General features: G+C 37.9%; 1 protein-coding gene across 3 annotated transcripts; it reads left to right on the top strand.

Annotated features, from left to right (window-relative positions):
* Nucleotides 1–966: 966 nt before the first annotated feature.
* cirbpa (cold inducible RNA binding protein a) lies at nucleotides 967–15,502 on the top strand. 3 transcript variants are annotated; one of them, XR_009066960.1, is made up of 8 exons: nucleotides 967–1,133; nucleotides 1,774–1,873; nucleotides 6,400–6,506; nucleotides 6,570–6,693; nucleotides 6,973–7,129; nucleotides 10,208–10,269; nucleotides 12,531–12,615; nucleotides 15,354–15,502. XR_009066960.1 is itself a non-coding variant. In XM_057857420.1 (7 exons), the coding sequence occupies exons 2-7, from the start codon at nucleotides 1,774–1,776 to the stop codon at nucleotides 10,716–10,718; spliced, it is 564 nt and encodes a 187-aa protein (XP_057713403.1). In that variant the 5' UTR covers nucleotides 967–1,133; the 3' UTR covers nucleotides 10,719–11,632. The 3 variants fall into 3 exon arrangements, 2 of the variants coding, with proteins under 2 accessions (XP_057713403.1, XP_057713404.1); XM_057857420.1 differs by lacking the exons at nucleotides 12,531–12,615; nucleotides 15,354–15,502 and adding an exon at nucleotides 10,705–11,632; XM_057857421.1 differs by lacking the exons at nucleotides 12,531–12,615; nucleotides 15,354–15,502 and adding an exon at nucleotides 11,291–11,632.
* The last annotated feature ends 513 nt before the right edge of the window (nucleotides 15,503–16,015 follow it).

Raw genomic sequence — 16,015 nt, forward strand, 5'->3', positions numbered from 1 at the left:
AAATAAGTACAAATGACTTCTATTCCATTTCACTCTGCATAATATATTTTGAAGATCGCGCAAACATTGACTTTTTTAAATCATAAGGAAGCGAATAAGTAGCCTAACATAAATGAACAAATATAAGTCCAAAGTGCACATTGACAGCTAAGATGTTCTGAACCTCCCCATCAGAGTAAATAAAACTAAATGTGATAAATAAGCCTCCTCAACTCTTTCATTGTTCTTAAGGATTTGATCCATTTTATGTTGCATTGCCCTTTTTTGTCGCATCAGTTCAACAAGCTGTTTTTTTTTTTTTCCCGCTGTTCCAAAAAACATGCACATTTGACATTTGTTTTCTTGGAGCTGAAATGCACGTGTGACAGCTTATCTTTTTTTTTTTTTTTTTTTTTTTACATAGCGTTTTGACAGTTGCTGTCATATTTTCGGAATCTAAGCACCGTGTACCGGAACAACATTCCGGCCCTGAATCTTATACTGGAACTGCGTTCTGGCCCTGAATCTTATATCGGAACTGCGTTTCTGATCGTTCTGGCCCACTTTGACCCGATTATCGGCTGGAAGGAAGAGGGACTTATTAGTTATCAGTATCGGTTGAAAAATGCATTATCGTGCAACACTAATAATCATGATTCACGATGTCAAGTAAGATATCTAATTATAATAATAATAGGGTTGTTGTTGTTTTTTTCACCACTCAATTGCCTTATAAAGTGTAATACCCTGGTTAAATCAAGGCAAAAAAAAAACCATCATCCACGACATGACGTACTTAACTAGCCAGCAACCATGTTAAAGTTATCGGTACAATTTTTTTTTTTTTTTTTTACCGGAAGTTGTTTTGCTAACTATGACAAAAATACTAGCTTAATAAATCAACGATAACAGTTGAGGCGTCTTCTAATGTATTTAGTTATTAATTATTCATCCATCACGAAAAAAAGGTTAGTGGATAAGAATTGTCGTAAAGTGCCGTAGAACACGACGGTGTGTCACGTGATCAGCCTTCCCGCGGTAATCACTAACGGTGTCGAGCTCGGTCATAGTGAAAAGGCTTGCAAGGGCTAGAGTCTTTCTCATTCGCTCAGGAGCTCCTCGAAAACAGCCGTCAATTCATCACCCGTGGAAAGGTAAAAGCTTTCTTCATTCTCCTGAACACATTTGCTTCTTATCTATTCAACGCTAATTTAGCAAACAACGCTGGTTTTCTAGTGGTTTGATTTTTTTTTTTTTTTTTTTTTTTTTTAATCTTCGCTGTTACATTGATTATGGTGGTCTAAACCGTCCAAATTTTTTTTGAATTAGTTTATTAAACGTTTCGTGTATATGCTTTGCTGGCGTCTAAAAGTTAAAATAGCTGTTCCACGTCTGTGATAAATATTTTTTGAATTTTGACGACGAAATGCGAAAGTGTCGTTGGGGTGAAACAAAGCGGGCGGTTGGAGCTGTGTACTTAAAATGGCGCTGAAAGGGGGAAAAATGCTAACCATGCTTAGCATCAGGCTAACTTCACTGACCACGTTTGGGGCCTCGAGGCCTAAAGTTTTTATCTCATATACCGCTATTGTTTGCGAACACGAGCTAACCAGCTGGGTTATGTCGTCTTTTTTTTTATTTATTAAATAAGTCGGCTGCTCGAATAGCCCGCGTTGTTCTTTAACGGACTTTTTCCGGAGAATGGCTTACATTTTGCCTCCGTGTGACGCAGTGACGTCGTATGAAAACCGTGTTAAAACATGGAGGTGATGTGAATGATCTCGTTGTTTTAAGATGTCGGACGAAGGGAAATTGTTCGTTGGAGGCTTGAACTTCACCACGACTGAAGACACATTGGCGATGGCCTTTGGAAAATATGGAACCATCGAAAAAGGTAAGTAGGGAAGACTCATCCGTTTTTTTTTTCCCCTATAATTTAAATATTCGTTCAAGCATTTCTTGTACTTCCACATTCTTCAGTCCATTTTCCCAATAGAATAATTGACTGCTTCGCTCCAGAAATTGTTTCTAAAATTCAACATTTTCTGCAAGAAATGAGAATTAGATTAACGGTTTGGAGGTATATTAAGGGTTTTTAAGGTCATATTGCAGAAACTTGCTCTACAGGCAATGAGGTAATTTTAGTTTGCTGCCTGCAAACTACATAATAAGCACTCTCGACAGAAAATGACAAAGGAAGCTAGGGGCATGACTGACATAAACTCAAGCACGGAGGTATGATGAATGTGGACTAGTTGTCCAATAATGACTTTTTAACAGATATCCCGATATTGTCAAACTCCAAAAATCACACATGTAGGCGGTTGTGTGCTTAACATATTATGGCTAATTGTTTTGTGATTAGTGCTGCAACGATTAATCGATTAACTCGATTAATTTGATTAGAAAAAAGATTTCATTAAATTTTGCTTCTTTAAAGTGATGTAATGATTTTGAATGTAAATTTAGTTTTGATTTGGGTGGATACACTGCCCTCTAGTGGCAACAGTGAATATATTTCACATGGCTGAACCAAGCGGCTTCCTGTTAAGACCATCGTAAGCTGTTTTTGTTTGAGCTAATGTTATTTTTAAATGCATTTGTAATCTAGTTTATAGGTTTATTTAGCAGTTTTTTGTGGGAATATGTGTGTTTGAACCATTTGTTAAAAGCATTGTACTAAAAAAGGTGGGATTTTATAGCATTTAAGCTAGTAGACTTTTGCTATGTAAGTTAGCTAATTTTCTTTTGTTGTATTTAGATCCTCATTCATTTTTAAATACTGTTTTAGGCAGGTTTTCCAAATTTTTTTATGTTCCTTATTCGAACTAACTATAGTTCATCGATTAATCGACTACTTTACGACCAAAATTGTGGTATGGAGTTATATTTGTGCCACAATTCTGAGTAATGATAACTTTTGAGCACAGCAAAATATATTGTGCACAAAAAAAAATCTCGACTCTGTGCTTCGTAATTGTGTGTGCGTGTTATGGTTTCACTTCCCCTCTAACTCCAGATTAGGGTTGCAGCTAGAGCTGAAACGAGTACTCGAGTAACTCGAGTTTAAAAACTGATCCGAGTAATTTTTATTCACCTCGAGTAATCGTTTATTTTGACAGCTCTAAGCATCACGTTTTGCTCGGACTACTTTTAATGCGGGACAACACGCTGTCACGTGCAGAGAGGAAGAAGAAAAAAAAAACTTACTGCAGCCGACAGCCGCCACAAACGACACCGACATTGCTAAATACTAGCCCGCACGATGCTACGTTGGTAACAGGTAGCGTCTGATGCGTCTCATAGAGATCACATGTATGTTGAACTAGATGCGAAATGACACTCGGCCGCGTCTGGGCAGAGTTAGTAAACAGCCGCCATCTTAAAGCAGTAGAGCGCTAAGCGCTAATAAATAAGATTAACGTTACTGTTGCTACTAGCTCACGTAACGTTAGCCCTGCGGAGGGCTAGGTTTCAATTAATTATGACCACTGTCGATGCGTGGCAAACGTGTCTTACAGACAGGCTTTAACATAACATAGCATTGTGGAGTGATGAGGGTGTAAAATAAAAACTTAATCATGCTAACTATCAATTTTAGCTCAGTAGTCATTGCTGGATAAAACACCAAGTAGCACTGGTACCTAATGTGCTTCAATACAGCCTGTATCATACATTTATTTTGAACACTGCAAAAACTCAAAATCCTATCAGGACTTAGTTTAGACTAACTTAAAATAGTTTAGACTAACTTAAAACTTAACTAGAACTTAAAAATGGCTTGACACAAAGAGAAATTCAATTGAAACACGTGGGAAAAAATCCTAACTTTTAAGTGATATGTGTTATCAAGCGTAACGGCATATTTAGGTAAGATAAATATATTTTTATAAGATCTAAAAGTTTGAAAGCAGTGAATTAGTCTTTTTTAATTCTAGTTACATCTGAGATGCAGTTGTTGGCTGTTTTCAACAATATACATTGAAAATAAAGACATTGATTGACTGTAAATGGTTCAAGATTAGATGAAATGTCTTGTTTTCTCATGTATATTTATAATTCTTCACCTAAAAATATATTTGTTTTATCCGATTACTCGATTAATCGATAGAATTTTCAGTCGATTACTCGATTACTAAAATATTCGATAGCTGCAGCCCTAGTTTCAGCTATCGAATATTTTAGTAATCGAGTATTCTGCTGAAAATTCCATGAACTAATCGGATAAAACGTTACAAATATACATGAGAAAACAAAGACATTTCATGTAATATTGAACCATTTTCAGGCAATGTCCTTATTTTAGATGTACATTGTTGAAAGCCGCCAACAATTGCATCTTGGATGTGACTAGAAAAAAGGACAAATTCACTGCTTTCACTCAAAAAAAAAAAAAAAAAAAAAAAAAACCTTAAAATGTCATTACCCTTGATAACAAACATCACTTAAGTTTGTTTTTCCCCATGTGTTTCAATTCTCGGATTGTGCTACACAGCCACATGAAGTGGACTAACAAAAAAGTCATCAGCTGAAACGATGGACAACCTTAATGCAACGTTGAATTGAAATTCCATTTATGTCTACTGAAAATTTCAATTAATTGGGTAAAACATTTATTTTTAGGTAAAGACCAATTATATATATATACATGAGAAAACAAATTTCACCAAATATTGAAGCATTTTTTTACAATGTATTTATTTTAGATGTACATTGTTGAAAACAGTCAAAAATTGCATCTCAGATGTGACTAGGAAAATAAAACATTGTCTGCTTTCACTCAAAAATCTAAGATCTTATTTAAAAATTCTTGCACACACCACCTGTTTCAATTGAATTTCCATTTCTGTCAACCTAGTTTTAAGTTCTAGTTGTTTTAAGTTACTTTAAATTCTAACTCCTGATAGGATTTTGAGTTTTTGCAGTGTTCAAAATAAATGTACAATACCTGCTGTATTGGAGCACATTAGGCACCAGTGCTACTTGGTGTTCTATCCATCAATGATTACTGAGCTAAAATTGACAGTTAGCTTTATTATGTTTTTATTTTACACCCTCATCACTTTCCAGCGATGTTTTTACAGATTAAAGCCTGTATGTAGATAAATGCGCTATATACAGTCCCTGACAAAAGTCTTGTCGCTTATCGATTTTGTAGAAACAATTGCTATAACTAGGGCTGTCAAACGATTCAAATTCTTAATCGAGTTAATCACAGCTTAGAAACTAATCGCAATTCAAACCATCTATAAAATATGCCGTATTTTTCTGTAATTTATTGTTGGAATGGAAAGAAGACACAAGATGGATATATACATTAAACATACTGTACATAAGTACTGTATTTGTTTATTATAACAATAAATCAACAAGATGGCATTAACATTCTGTTAAAGCGATCCATGGATAGACTTGTAGTTCTTAAAAGATAAATGTTAGTACCACTTATAGGAATTTTATATTAAAACCCCTCTTAATGTTTTCGTTTTAATAAAATTTGTAAAATTTTCAATCAAAAAATAACTAGTAGCTCGCCATTGTTGATGTCAATGATAATTATGGTGCTGAAACCCATAAAATCAGTCGCACCCAAGCGCCAGCAGAGGGCGAAAAAAACACAAGTAACAAGTGGACATGACACTTTGCTGTCATTTTAATCTGTTTAAGCGGGGCATGTGCGTTAATTGCGTCAAATATTTTAACTTGATTTAAAAAAGTAATTACCGCCCGTTAACGCGATAAGTTTGACAGCCGTACTAATAAGCTGACTTTAATGATATAATTGGCTTCAAAAATGGCTCTTATGAAAGCGAAGGCCCTCCCAAATGATATTGAATGTACAAAAATATATTTGTTTCACTGAAAAAAAGCTTTATCATTTAATGAAGATGTAAAGGTCAAATTTTGGCAAAAGTTTTGTCGCCCACAGAAAGTAGTGTGAAAATTGAAGAAAAAATATACTTGAAATACAAAAATGTTACATAACATAAGTAAATTGAGTAGTGGTGCTGTGAGATCCAAATTTAATATTTTGTAAGACTTCCATGGGCTTGAAGGACTGCATCCATGCGGTTTGGCAAGGATTCATACAATTTATTGATGAAGTCATCAGGAACATCAAAGAAACGTCATGCTTGGAGCTTGCAAAATTAAATCATTCCTCGAGTTGGAGAAAATTCCTCGATCAATTTTTAAAATTGGGTTGAAGTAGGGTTTTTTTTTTTTTTTTTTTTTTTGGGGTCTTGTTAACCTAATATTTTTGCTCAAGTGTTTCATAACCTCACACTCTTAAAAAATGGCTTCATATCCGAATACTTTTTCATTCATCATAAACCTCGCACTCTAAAAATGGCTTCCTATCCGAATACTTTTTCATTCTTCATCATCTTAAATGCATGTTTTTCCATTTCTCCCTGTCAGTCGATGTGATCAAAGACAAGGAGACGGGAAGGTCCCGCGGTTTCGGCTTCGTCAAATACGAAAACATGGAGGATGCTAAAGATGCTCTGGAGGCCATGAACGGAAAGGTAAACCATGAGCTATGGAAAGGTTAAAGAATGCCGGTATTGAGTTTGAACGTTCATCCGTAGACTCTGGACGGCCGGTCTATTCGCGTGGATGAAGCAGGGAAGGGTGGTCGCTCCAGAGGAGGATTCAGCTCAGGCGGCCCACGTGGAGGCGGCGGAGGCCGATTCGGGAGCTCCAGAGGCAGAGGTGATGCATTACTCGCAACTTTTTTTGCATTCATAATTAGGGGTGGGTACCACACGATAAGATCTGCAATACAAGGCTAAAGGTAATGTAGATCTCACGATATGGCAATTCAACAGTTATCGGGAGATTCATTTGGGATGTTCTACGAAACTACAAAGAAAAACAAGCTCTTTTCATCCTTCAGAGCCTTGTATCACAAATTGTATCATCGTGAGGTACCCTCCCCTACTATTCATAATATGTTGGCAGCTAAAGTTTTTAATTTTTTTATTAATAAAGGTGGTGGAGGCTACAATGGAGACAGAGGTTATGGTGGTGGAGACAGGGGATATGACAGGGGCTTCGGAGGTGGAGACAGAAGCTTTAGCGGTGGTAGCGGCGGCGGCTACAGGAGCGGCGGCGGCGGCTACTCGGGCGGCAGCTACAGGGACAATAGGTACGTGGCACACACTCCATACAAATTGATGGTGGTAGACGTCCAATCCAACCCAGTCAAAATGGACTGGATGTCTTTTGCCATCAATGGGTGCGTTTACATGGGTCCAAAAATCATATTTATAATCCGATTGGAAGGCCAATACCATTAAAATGTGTCCTATAAACACTTGAGCCAATCGGATTTCCCCGAATCGTATTCTATTTTGCATTGTAAGAGGTGGTCTACACCGATTGACAGTCCGCTCCATATACAGTAAAACTGCTGAGAGGAGTGGATTATGTTGCTAGTAGGGGTGTGTATTGCCTCATATCTGGAGATACGATTGGATTTGATAGATTAATCCCGATACTATAATTGAAGACTCCCGATACTAGAAGACTATTATTGCGATATTTATAGTATACTTGAAGACTCCCGATACTAAAAGACTATTATTGCGATATTTGTGTATCACTTTAGGGAGGAAAAAACAAATCAAAATGGCTACAAGCAAATTCATATCAATCTGTACTCTGATTAGTCTGTTACCACCTCAGCTGACTGCAAGGCAATGTTGTTGTGCGCTAACTACTGGACAGGAGTAGAAGTACAGCCACTGAATTATTTCCACCAAAAACACGTGATATCTACAGACTGATTTTGAATCGGTACGAGAATTGTGTGATGTAAAATCGCCATCTCTGAATCAATTTTTTAAATTTTATTTTGGTTTAACACCACTAGTTGATTGAAAGGGTGGTTCATAGGGTTTGTCCGAAACCTATCACATAATTAACTAAAGATGTCCCGATCGATCGGGTCCGATCACGTCATTTTCAAAGTATCGGAATTGGCAAAAAAAAAAAAACGACATGCCTTTTTTTAATATATATATTAGGGCTGTCAAAATTATCGCGTTAACGGGCGTAAATTAATTTTTTAAATTAATCACGTTAAAGTATTTGTCGCAATTAACGCATGCAATGAATGACCCGCTGGCATATTGCCTCAAACATTACAATGAGGCCGTTAATGGACATTAAGAGTGAAGAGAATGCCACTGGCCGCTTTGGGGGCAGCACCGTTCTATACTCATGTTATGTCTTCTAAACGTGGGAGAATAAGTAGTTGTGAGACGTTTATGCTGTATTCACAATGCAATGCAAATTGCTATTTGTGCTCCACACATTTCGGTAAGTTTTCTTTCTTTTAGTGGCAATTATGTGTCTCTTGTTTTATTTTGGGTAAGATATGTACAGATACAGTGGGGAGAACAAGTATTTGATACACTGCCAATGGGTTTTTGCCATTGCCAATGTATCAAATACTTGTTCTCCCCACTGTATGTTATACAGTAAAATATGTATAGTATGTATAGTATAAATATGTTATACAGTAAAGGCGAGTGGACAGAAGCGTTCTTTGGACCGCGTCGTTTATTGGCATAAGCTTCTCCTTCACAACAAACATAAGTATCGTTTAGTGAAAGCACAACAAAAATAATATTCCTACCTCTCAAAAAACAATGTTCACAAAAAGAAAAGCACTTCAGTCTATAGTCGTGAGGTCCTATTCTGACAGTTAAACAACAATGCAAAATGAACTGGCATTCCATATCAAAATAGCTATGCAAAATAGACTTAAAACTTTTCACTCTATTTTTATTTTTATTCTTATTATTATATTAACTCTACTTTTGATTGAAAATTTTACAAATTTTATTAAAACGAAAACATGAGGGGTTTTAATAGAAAATTAGTATAACTTGTAACTATAACATTTATCGTTGAAGAACTACAAGTCTTTCTATCCGTGGATCACTTTAACAAAGAATGTTAATAATGCCATTTGTGGATTTGTTACAATAAACAAATACAGTACTGATGTACAGTATGTTGTATGTATATATCCGTCGTGTCTTATCTTTCCATTCCAACAATAATTTACATAAAAATATGGCATATTTTAGAGATGGTTGGAATTGCGATTAATTACGATTAATTTTTAAACTGTAATTAACTCGATTAAAAATTTTAATCGTTTGACAGCCCTAATATATATATATTTTAATTAAATCGTTTTGTAATTGTAGTTAACATTACAGACAAAATGTCTTGCGTTCATCCAGAGTCTTTAGTTTTGCCTTAAAGTAGGGCTATCTAATTTATCGCGTAAATGGCGGTAATTCATTTTAAAAAAAAAAATTAATCACGTTAAAATATTTAATGTAATTAATGCATGCGCTGCACGACCCACTCACGCATTGTCGCGTTCAATCTATAATGGCGCCGTTACACACACACACACACACACACACACACATATAGAGCTAACAGGCAGCGTAAAATGAGTAGAGAGAATTTTGGCAGTCTTTGGAGCCTCTTTTTAATTGACTAAAGCCTTAAAATCCCTCTCTCAACGATTAGAAATATCGTGGGAAACAATGTGGGGAAGAATGGTAGTGGTTGATCTTTTCCATAACACCCTATGTTACTTCCCAACGCAGAGAAGATATATCAACTGGTGCCACGACGCACAGTCATGGTTCCATTTCCCATCATTCATTTGGGCAGAACAGTTAAATGGCTACAGTATCATTTACTGAAAGCTCAACCAATACACTAGATGGCAATATTTCGTCACAATATACAAAGTCACATTTATCCTTTAAGAATTACAAGTCTTTCTATCCGTGGATCCCTCTCACAGAATGTTAATAATGTAAATGCCATCTTGAGGATTTATTGTCATAATAATCAAATACAGTACTTGTGTACTGTATGTTGAATGTATATATTCGTCCGAGTTTTATTCTTTTTTTTTTCTTAATGCATTGCCAAAATGTATATGATCAGGAAAAATTATCGGGAATGATTGGAATTGAATCGGGAGCAAAAAAAACAATCAGATCGGGAAATATCGGGATCGGCAGATACTCAAACTAAAACGATCGGGAGCAAAAAATCATGATCGGAACAACCCTATAATTAACTAAATCTGACACTAAATTGTGGTGGTCGTAGTATCCAGAACACCATGTAAGCATACCCATAGATTCCTCAGTCGAAGCACCGCGCTAATTTTGTTTGGTTCCAGGGGACAAGGCGGCTACGGCGGTGACCGTTCCAGCTCCTACCGCGATGGATACGACAGCTATGGTAGGCAGTGATGTTGCTTTTATTCTGTGTAAGCCTATGTTGGGGCTGTAAGCACAATTGTTTTGTTCATTTTTTATGTATTGCAACTTTTGTTAAAAAGAAAGAGCCCTCATGAATAAATTGAGTGAATTAGGGCTCACACACAGCCCCAACATCACATTTGTGTGTTCCTCCGTTTGCTCCGAGCCAAGTGATGCTTTTTAGGTTGGCGAACCCTCCCCCACCCCCATAAAAATTGAAATTTTTAATTTTTTGAAAATCCGAATCCAGCTGTTGCGCAATAATACAGACATGTTGCATCGCTCCCATTCTTGAGAGGGGGGGCCCCATTGTGTCATAGTTGTGGGAGGGCTTCCTGACTGTGGTGGGGTTTGAGTGGGATGTTGTGAAGGAACTTTGAGTGTCTTTACCTGTGTGCCCACTTCTTATCCCCAGCTGCAAACGACTAAACAGCTCCCCGATTCAAGATCATCACTTGGCTGGCTGTATTTCAAAGATGCGCTCCTCAAGAAAATCCGTCCATGTTGTTTATGGCTGACCTTAGTTTTGTAGTTCTGTTGTAGTAGCCCGAGCATCTTGATTAAGAATGTAGCCATGAGTTATGGTCATTTGGTCACTCCCCCTTTTTTTTTTTCTTCCCACTTTTTTTTCCCCCCAGTATTAAAAGCAAATATTTCAATTAACGCTCTTCACAAATACCTCTTGTAAGACAACTAGGTCAATTCCGTGAAGCCCCATTTTTGGGGGGGTCTTACTCCACCAGTCAATAGCATTTCTTTGCGAATGAGCCAACACTCAAGAGTTGCTTGTATTTCAGTGTTTTTTGTTTTTATACACCTGTTGAAGGAGCTTTTTTTCCACCCCCTGAGGTTCACACTGGCTAGGGTTTTAACTCTGAGGAAAGATTTTTTGTTTTTAAGGCCAAATACCTTTTTTTTTTTTTTTTTTTATTTGTCCCTTAACTTAGGTTAGTTTGCGCCTCCTGTGTGTTCAATTTCCCAAAAGCGTGAATTCCTTTCAGAATGGTGAACTACAAATCCGAAGTGGCCGGCTGTTCATGAAGTTGCAAATTGCAGCATGCTACAGTCTGTCCCAAGGTATCTTCTGTGCTCTGCTCAACATCTGCATTCATTTTCTTTTTTTGAAAAACGACAAAAAACCAAACCAAACATGTGCTGTAAAATTGGACTCATCTTGTCAAGTGAATCGAAACTGTAACTTCCGTTTCCTTTTAAAAGTAAAAAAAAAAAAAAAAAAAATCACGATCGGGAACAGATTTGTACTTTATGTTCTTTGTATGGCTATTTTTATTTTTTTTTTGTCAGTTCGGCTTCATGGAGCCCATTAAACAGATTGTGGAAAATATTCTTTTCATTCTTGCCTCAACAAAAGACAACTTTTCTTTAATTGTGTGCTCATTAGTTAGGCTGCATTTTGGAGTCCAAATTTTGAAATAAAGCTTGTTACCTAATCTGAACCTCCAATGAGAATGTACCACTTGCCAACTCCTCCCAGACATATTTTTTGGGATGCAAGCTTAAAACCCCTAGCGTGGGGTTGAACGTTTAGCTGGTGTTTGGTCATGTTAATGCTTCATTACATTCAAGAGGTGAGCTACTTCCAAATCCTACCGAGTCCTCGGAGAGCGAAGCGTTGCGCCTACCCAACAAGTGCTGCTCACAGATGAAAGCTGCTCTCTTGCCTAGGTCATATGTGGAAGAGAGTAGGCCAATGCACGTGAGGTAAAAATCTCCTTTTGCTTTGCTCACATCCTTCCAACTCCGTTGTCATTTGTTTCCATGAATGCCCTCCGAAGTTCAGTCGCTCTTTTTCTAGTCCTCTGCCTCACAAGTTGTCCACAAACATGCCGTTAAAGTATTTTTTTTTTTTTTTTTTTTGTACACCCCAGAGTGGTTTAAGACAAAAAAATATCCTGAGGAATTGTTTGTGAAGCTCCTGGAATGTAAACGCTCCATCAGTTCACCAAAACAAAAAAAGCTCTGGCCTCTTGAGTCATGGATTGTACTGACCCGTCCACTTCAGTTCACTGCATTAGTCCTAATTTGCCCTTGTAACGACCTACTGAAGTATTCTAAAAAATGTCTTGAATTTTTAGATTATGATAAGCGGTGACTTTTCAGACTCATGAATAGTGTTGCATGCTGTTGAAGTTGTATTTTTTTTCTTTTTTAATGTATTTTTTTGATTTGGTCCTAATGGTGTTAGTGCACAGGCTTGATACATTTTTTGTTTTTCTGCAGGTTGACCTGACGGTTGTAGATGTCGCAGCTGACAAGGCTTTGTGAGAGGCGTCCGTCAATTGACAACACGGATTGAGCCAGTTTGGTATGTTCGCATCAGTGGTGGATGCTGGTCTTTCAATGAGGGGGTTTGTGACAGTGGAGGGCTGCTCGGTAGGGAAAGAAACTAATGTCAGAAGTCAAGTCTCCAAACAGCAGCTACAAAAAAAAAAACCCACCAGAAATGGCTCAATTTTTCACTAGTTTTTAAACACAGCAATTGTTGCCGGTTCAACAACAATGAAAATTGGAAAAATGCCTCCCGCAGGTATTAAAGGGCAGCTGAAAAGCTTTTTGGATTTTGGTGCAATTTTACAAATATTAACTTAATACGAGTTCGTCGAAACAATGTCATTTGGAATGCATAACTGCTAGGATGTTTTGCAGTTTTTAGCACTACTGCATTCCCAAATCCTGAAGTGTAATGGAAATTCCCGAACGCAATAGAAGACTTATCGACAGCGAACATAGCAGCAGCTACTAGAGGTGTGCGAAATTTCTTCTTGATTATTCACGATTCGGCCATGGAGGATACGAGAACGATTCACAAACATCCAAATTCCGATTATTCAAATATGTCAAGTAAGGCGGAACTGAAACGGTCAGCACGGTCTTCGGGACGCAATGAGGAACGGGCCGCATTGCGTCCTGAGAGTAAACAACATGCTTGTCATTGCCTGGGTAATGACAATGCTCAACTCACGCTGCTAGATAAAAAAACAAAAAACAATAATACTTGACTGCTGCCGACAGCCGCGACAAACTACGTACACATAACGCTACTGTAAATGTCACAAAGAATTTTATTTACTGTTTTGAACTGTTAACTTAATACTGAAAGTTGTGTATTTAACCTGAGGCTTTTTGTACAATTTTTGTAACTCATGTACGAAACATTAAAAGCAGCTAATAGCTTGGGGGGGGGGGGGGGGGTGTCATCAATAATCTATTTATAATCGAATCGTAGCCTCTAAATCGTAATCGAATCGTTAGGTGCCCAAAGATTCCCACCTCTAGCAGCTACAATATCAGTGATATTTCCACCGAAAGTAACCATTCAAGATCGCTCTTTCGTGACTCTAACGTCTGCAAAGGCTCCCAGGAAAGATGATCTTGGTCAAAAATGGATTCCGCCTCAGATTATCCAATAATCATGTAGAGAAGCAAAGCGTCCGGGCCAGCCGAGCCCCGACCACTGCCCATTGAAGCACAGTCCGATGTACGGGATAAACCTAACCTTTAGCCAATAACTCGTCTGGTTTTGCTGTAGTGGAACAATGCACTCTCAACTCTGGAGTAGACATGTGCCGGTTACCGGTTTCACGGTTTACCGTGGTGTGAAAACGTCGCGGTTTCAAAACCACAAAAATTTTCCGTCATACCTTAGTACAATATTCGCTATTTTTCATGTGCCAAAATGCAGCCGAAGTGGCTTGGTGCGGCAGCGCTCACCCTTCCCGTTTGTTGCCGTGAGTGTCAGTGACGCTATTCAGCTAAACAGCCAGCAAACCCTCCAAACACAAGGCGTACTGCAGATTCCTGTGCCCAGCGCAAACTGTTGGTTTTTCTATGAAAAGTCAAGTAAAATGTAGGAAAGAGAAATGTCTTTAATAGACCACCAGGTCGAAACTTGTGGGTGTCTCTTTATTCTTTCGTACTTTTCCCCCTCCACTCTGAATACAAACCGACATTGTGTGCGCGCCGGGCACGAGAATTTCTGCAGTGGAGCCACTTTCAGATACGCTTTTTTTTTTTTTCGCTCAGTTGTCAGCACGTCGTGTGTTTGATATCATTGCCAGAAAAACACATAATAGGACACCTTGCAGCTTCGCTTTTAATGCTGTCCTTATAATAACGATCTGCTGCATTGTATATCACTTTGTGACTTTCCACCTCCATGATGAAACGTTCTTCGTCCATGTTCGCTGGTGTTTAAACCGTGACTAAGCAACCGGGCTGTTACGTCCAGGCCCAGCTCCGCCCATTTTGTCTGATGAGTGTCTGGCAAAAAATGGCCTCTACCATCTGGCGGGCTGTGGCACGCCGGAGATGGTCCGCAGTCACTCTGGAACACTGACGCGGCCGGTATACATTGAACAATGGAATATAATGGGAACGGATTGGCTCCGGCGTTATTTTTTACCGGAACCGCAACGATCATGCATCTGGTGTACTAGGGCCCTTACAGTGAATACATGAAACTGTGTTCGGCTTGGTGTCCAGCTTAAACTTTTGACATTTTGTGCTTTTTTTTTTTTTTTTTTTTTTTTTTTCTTGGTGCCTTTCTCTTCACGTTCGTCGGCTTCTTCGTTACCTAATATGAAGGAGTTTGATATTTACATATCTGCCGCCTCTGTCGTCCTGTACACATGTGACAAAGTAGGCCAGGCAAAACGTCATGCTTAGACCTGGCAAAATTAAACTATACCTTGAGGCGGGGAAAAATTCCATCAATTTTTAAAATCGAGTTAGTGGAATAATAGGAGTAATCGTTTCAGCTCTAAATAGTATACATTTGAACACTTTTAATTTTTTTTTGTTTAAATTTTGGGACCGCTTCCCTTGCAGTCATCACTGGTTTCCATTCAAATTCTGGCATTGTTATTCTAAACTGGGATTGTACTGCCTTTCAGTTTGTAGTCATGTTCGTTCGCCTCCACTGTCAAAATGTCTCGAACACAGTTGTAGTTGAAAGAGTCAAGAATGTGTCTACAAATATTCATGCTATAGTATTTGTTATAAATGAATCCTTGTTTTTCTCATAGTACATTTATTTGATTTCAGGCCCAGCTGACCGCTGCAGTGGAGTTGTGGCTCGGAGTTGAAAATAACGAGCTGAGATTGACTGACAAGTGAAGGAGTTTCAACAACACTAAAGTGATTTTTGTTGCACTGTAACTCAACGGAATAAAAAAATATGGCCACTGAGACTAGTTTTAATTATTTGAATATTGTTCTGCGAACGCCTTTCCTTAATCTAGACATTTTAGATGTGGACTGTGGTACTCCTATGACATGTATAATTTGCCGAAAGTTTGATGTAATATTTTGAGCACCGCTGAGAATTTTCAATTATCATTGAGTGTTTGGATCAACAACTTAAAAAAAAAAAAAAGAAGAAACCAGGTTGACTGGTCTAATAGATGTTCAATAGCCTATACATCAAAATAAAACCATACAGGTACGCAAAAATTATATGAATACCTATAGCTTATTAGCACTGGTTCTATGCAAACCAAAATTAAAATGCGCTTACAATGTATTATAATGTGCCTGATTGCATGTGTCTTTGAAAGTGGTAACACGGCGGGCCCTCAAAACTGCTCTCAAATGACCTGAGTAAAGATTGTTCAACAGCATATCAGTTTAAGGGAAGGTGACAAAGAGCTATCTCTTGACATTTCAGCTGTCAATTTCCACTGTAAGGAATGCGAAATGAAAGACCA

The sequence above is a fragment of the Corythoichthys intestinalis genome, chromosome 14 (assembly GCF_030265065.1).
Source record: "Corythoichthys intestinalis isolate RoL2023-P3 chromosome 14, ASM3026506v1, whole genome shotgun sequence".
NCBI classification, from domain to species: Eukaryota; Metazoa; Chordata; class Actinopteri; order Syngnathiformes; family Syngnathidae; genus Corythoichthys; species Corythoichthys intestinalis.